Source organism: Sinocyclocheilus grahami, unplaced genomic scaffold (genome assembly GCF_001515645.1).
Source record: "Sinocyclocheilus grahami isolate Dianchi unplaced genomic scaffold, SAMN03320097.WGS_v1.1 scaffold207.1, whole genome shotgun sequence".
Classification (NCBI taxonomy): domain Eukaryota; kingdom Metazoa; phylum Chordata; class Actinopteri; order Cypriniformes; family Cyprinidae; genus Sinocyclocheilus; species Sinocyclocheilus grahami.
In genome coordinates this window covers 100616-105766 of record NW_015505386.1, presented here as the reverse complement: position 1 = coordinate 105766, position 5151 = coordinate 100616, and the positions used below count along the sequence as shown (strand labels likewise).

At 37.7% G+C, this 5151-nt stretch overlaps 2 protein-coding genes across 2 annotated transcripts in view; both read left to right on the top strand.

Annotated features, from left to right (window-relative positions):
• The first annotated feature begins 681 nt into the window (after window positions 1-681).
• On the top strand, window positions 682-4011 carry LOC107595720 (chloride intracellular channel protein 4-like). The gene is made up of 6 exons (XM_016286215.1): window positions 682-972; window positions 1282-1391; window positions 2265-2390; window positions 2595-2701; window positions 2850-3025; window positions 3187-4011. Exons 1-6 carry the CDS (start codon window positions 937-939, stop codon window positions 3349-3351), a joined length of 720 nt encoding a protein of 239 aa, XP_016141701.1. The 5' UTR covers window positions 682-936; the 3' UTR covers window positions 3352-4011.
• A 275-nt stretch (window positions 4012-4286) lies between these two features.
• LOC107595665 (patatin-like phospholipase domain-containing protein 7) overlaps window positions 4287-5151 on the top strand; it is a 28320-nt gene continuing 27455 nt past the window's right edge. The window contains exon 1 of the mRNA XM_016286141.1: window positions 4287-4461. The gene's annotated coding sequence lies outside the window, so the exon portion shown is untranslated. The remainder of the gene's footprint in view (window positions 4462-5151) is intronic.

Genomic DNA, 5151 nt, shown 5'->3' with positions numbered 1-5151 from the left:
ACAAAAAATGTTGGTGTGGTTACAACATATAATACAAATTAAAACAATAAGTATTCAAATTACTGATTTGTCATACACGGCTAAATGCCAGAGTTTATATGTCACACCTCATACCTGTAGTAAATCACTCTCTCCCGACCCTTTTTTCACTATCTTTACCATCAAACAAAAATGCAGGTCAAGGTTCTTCAAAAGTGAACAGAAATACAGGAATTAATGTATTGTTTCAATTGGCACAAAATGTTAATCAAATAACCATATCCGTTGAATAAAGCTTAGAGTGTGCATGAAGCTAATAGTCCAAATATTAAAATCTGTTATCATTTACTCACTCATTATTTTTTACACAAAGTTCAGCAAAATGTTAATTCTTGTTTTTCATTGTATGGAAAAGTGCAGCGTGAACATACTGTCAAACATCTCCTTTTGCGATCAATGGAAGAAAAACAAAATCATATGTGTTTGAAACAACATGGCGGTGTGTAAATGATAACAGTATTTTTATTTTTGGGTAAACCTGGGTAAAATGATTATGCAGTGGAGAATGATGGGAGTAGGACAGAACAAAGCACTTTGGAGAGAAACTTTCTATGACTAAAGCCGCAGAGAATGAGGGAAGATACAGGTTGGACAGGTTCGGCCAGTGGGCTGGTATTCTGAACACTCGAGACCAATGGGGTGTGGTGGGAGTTTGGGCTCTAAAAGGGAAACGATAGAAACTGCGGTTGGGAGAGGAAGAATGAAAGGTTCTGCTTTTAGTACCATCAGTACAACTTAATACTTCAGAGGTCAAAGCAGGAGACAGACAAATCCAAGTGTGAACACTTGAGGTGAAGTGGATTCTAAGAAGGCTCTGAGGTGGATTGATGTAAAGCGACTGAGATCCTGGGCAACTGAGACACCGCAAAAAGAGAAGGAGGTAGAGGAGGACAAGAGATGGCTGAAGCAGCAAAGATTGAACTATTTGTCAAGGTCGGTGCTTAAACCGTCAAATTGTTGTTGTTAGGCTTAACTTGATTTCTTAAAGATATAGCACGTAAAAGTTAGTCTCTAGCAATCTAACCCTTGCTCAAAAAGGTTGTACTTCCAAACATTCCTATGACATAACCCTTGAAAACAACATTGGTGGCCTCGAACTGGTCTCTCTGCAAATTAAAATTTTAATACTGATGTCAATGTTGTCATATTTTTCAGGAAGTAGTTCCATGTTTCTATGTTTCCATGTTTCATAATTTCCATTTTAGGACATTTAAAGGTTTACTAACTGAATGTTGTCTTCAGGCAAGCGACGATGGTGAAAGTGTTGGTAACTGCCCGTTTTGTCAGCGGCTCTTCATGATACTCTGGCTGAAGGGGGTCAACTTCACTCTCACCACAGTGGACATGAAGAGGTGAGCGATGCCATCCCGATAACAGTTCTTCTCAGATGCTGTCCCTTAGGAAAGAAAAATCACAATGAAATCTCTTTAATATCTTGTTGTTTCTCCTAGACAACAAGATTAAATGAGTGCAATTTGAGATCTACAGGAGATACTTTTCTCTGGAGAAGAAAGACACCTAAGTAATCTCTCCCCTGGAGTTTTAGAAGAGATCTAAACAATGTCTCAAACCCAAAAGTCAGAGATTTCAGTATAAACTCAAATATTTCTTATCATGCTCAAATGATCTGAGCTGGTATGTTTTATAGCTGTGTACTTTTACTGTGCGTGATCAGTTGTCTCATTCTATATTTTAATTTCTCTTAAGGAACTTCTGAGAGAAAGTTAGTACAAGCTGAAAATGACTTTAGAACTCGGTTACACCTTGCGAGCTATGAAATAACTTCTGAGGGATATAATTTCCTCTGGGATACTCTAAATATATCACTGTGGTAATTACAGTGCACAGCTGTACAAGTGCATTTGTTGCTGCTGTAAAGCAATCCGCCCTCTTCGTGGAATTTCTTACCTGCTTACAAACGGTTGTGGCTAGCAGCAAAAACCGGAAGCTAACAGTAAATTAAATTTTATATTAATTTTTTTATATTTTATATAAAATTGTTATAAATTGTATGAAGTTAAAAACAAAAAAAACCTACATACAGGTCTAAAAACGATATATATAGGTCAGTTTTTTAGGAGGCATCTCCTAATGCCTTTTTGATTTGTAGCAGAGAAGGTAAATACACTAGAAATACACTAGAATTTATGGCTTAGCAGCACATCCACTAGTATAATACCTGAAAATGATTAAACTCACGACTATTTATTTTTCTTTATTTCTAGAGCTCCAGAGGTACTGAAGGACTTGGCTCCAGGTTCTCAGCCCCCTTTCCTCATCTATAATGAAGAGGTCCGTACCGACACCAACAAAATTGAAGAGTTTCTGGAAGAGACCCTTGCTCCCCCACAGTGAGTATGCATTCATTTAGCACCAGACCAAAGGTTTCAAGAATTTCGTTCCTGAAATATAAGAATTCTTGAAAGAATAGATATCTTACTGTTTGCAACAAATGCCAAAATGTTATAAATTCAACCCATTACGACATGAAATGAAACCGAGGAGTTATGTCAGCATCACCCAGTAAACATTTTTGCACCATTTTTGCATTACAGGTATTCCAAGTTATGCTGCCGCTATAAGGAGTCGAACACGGCAGGAGATGACATCTTTCACAAATTCTCAGCATACATCAAAAATCCCAATCCTGGGCTCAATGACAGTAAGGGTCACCCTTCTCTGAAGTTATCTGGGCAGTGAACCTTAGAAATTAGCTTCAAGGCTTGAAGTCATTTTATGTTTAAAGGATGGAGGCTGTCACTTCTAAAGCATTTGGGAACAATTGTTGTTGGTTAATGTGTACCTTTCAGTGCTGGAGAAGAAATTTCTAAAGAGTTTGATGAAGTTGGATCAATACCTGTTGACTCCTCTTCCTCATGAACTGGACCAGAATCCAGATTCATCCCAATCCACAAGACATTACCTGGATGGAAATGCGCTCTCTCTTGCTGACTGCAACCTGCTTCCAAAACTGCACATTGTCAAGGTCCTTTTTTCCCATTTAGATGACAAATTCAGTAAATTGTATATTGTAGTGCTGATATAATACAGTTGCTATTTAGTATAAGTGGAATGAAGTGAAATCTTCTCTATGGTCATTAAACTTCATCTTGCTTATAGATTTAAATATTTTGTTGACTTTTTTAGGTGGTGTGCAAGAAGTACCGTGGTTTTGAGATCCCTGCAGAGCTAAAAGGCCTCACAAAGTACTTGGACAAAGCATACAAGGAGGATGTGTTCCACCTCACCTGCCCCAAAGACAAGGAGATTCTGCATGCCTACCATTCAGTGGCCAAATATCTCAACAAGTAAAACTGGACTTCAAAGGAGGAGGAGGACAAAGATTGCGTGGAATTTATTGTAAAGTTTTTTTTGTGTGTGTCTGTGTACCCCAAAACTGCCTTATTATAAATGTTTTCTTAATGGGAATTTTGATTAACCGAGTATATTATGGGTGGAGGTTGTTTTCGTTCATCATTTAAAAACCACAATTGTGAATACCAGATGCCTGCCTTGTTTGTTCCTGCCATTTTTAGTATTTAAATGTGTGTCACTTTCGTCTGTGGTTTTGATGGATTATTTTTGTTTGAAAGCCACTCATTTAGAAACGTCTGTGAATGTTGTTTTTAACGGCTGTGTGAAATGAGACATGCAATCGGTCTGAAATTCTACCCCTTGAGAAAAAAAGAAGACAAAGCACTAGACTAGACAACTCGTACAATGATGTTATTGATGTCAAAGGACACTCTTGAAACGTCCAGAATGTATAAAACGACTTGCAAACAAATAAAATTCTTATGGAAGTAAAATGCTCTATTTTATTGCATTTGGTCAAGCTAAGAGAACTTAGAGAAACACAAATGTACACTGAATTGTCTCAACACTTTTCTTACAGTCAACAGCACAAAACATGTCGGCTGTTACAGTACATAATAAGTACTTAATATTATTAGGAAAGTTCCACATGCATGGTTTTTATGTGTTTTATGCACGACATAACAATATTATGTTTTTTTATATAAAACGTATTAATAAATTTGACGTTAATGACATTTACTTTTTGTTTTATTATACTCCACCACTTTTTATTTTTTTGAAATATTTTACATAGTTATTAAATATGTTGTTTTGCATGTAATAAAAAAAAAAAGAAAAAAAAAAAGGTCAAACAACAGCGATCCTGATTGGCCACTTGATGGCCTCCTTGTAGCCAATGAAACTGCACATCACTGCCACGTAAAGGACTGTCAAGGCGACAGCAGAGATTTGATTTCATGGGGCGAAAAAGGAGCTGCCAAAGTTTACAATGCAGTGATATTTGTGTGGAAATGACAAGAAAGGGACCCAGCCAGCAGTTGTGGCATGAATAAACAGTTTCAAACGGGATTATTTCAGGACCGGTCTTCAATTTCGCTATCTTTAGTAAGTAAGGTACTCTATGCTAGCTAATTAGCATGATACTCTTTCACGTTTAAACCACCCGCTAAAGAGGCGTTTTTGTAAGATATGTATGTTTTATTGATATTTTTGTGCAACGGGTCTAAGCCAAACAGAATTGAACTGTTCCTACAAATTGACGTTGTTGTTTACAATTTAAATATCTGTAACGCCCTTAACACACATGCATGTCATCCTTGCTTCAATGACAGCATAAACATACACATCCCTTCACACTGGTGTTTTCCCCTCAACATTTAAACAGGCTCGTATAACCCACTTCGTAAGAAACCCACTCTTAACCCAACTCTTTTACAGAACTACAGACCGGTTTCCCTTCTACCTTTCATTGCAAAAACACTTGAACGAGTTGTGTTCAACCAAGTCTCAGCCTTTCTCACACAGAACAGCCTCCTTGACAGCAACCAATCTGGCTTCAGAAGTGGACATTCGACCGAGACTGCCTTGCTTTCAGTTGTTGAAGCCCTAAGACTGGCAAGAGCGGCTTCCAAATCTTCTATACTTATTTTGCTGGATCTGTCTGCTGCTTTTGATACGGTGAACCACCAGATTCTCCTGTCAACCCTATTGGAAAATGGCATCTCAGGAACCGCACGGCAGTGGTTTGAGTCTTAACTCTCAGATAGGTCCTTCAAGGTATCTTGGAGAGGTGAG

Excerpts from the sequence above, each read along its gene's own strand:
- LOC107595720 (XM_016286215.1), top strand. The coding sequence starts at position 937 with ATGGCTGAAGCAGCAAAGATTGAACTATTTGTCAAG. Across the intron at positions 973-1,281 it reads AGATTGAACTATTTGTCAAG|GCAAGCGACGATGGTGAAAG; the intron begins GTCGGTGCTTAA and ends TGTTGTCTTCAG. Across the intron at positions 1,392-2,264 it reads ACCACAGTGGACATGAAGAG|AGCTCCAGAGGTACTGAAGG; the intron begins GTGAGCGATGCC and ends CTTTATTTCTAG.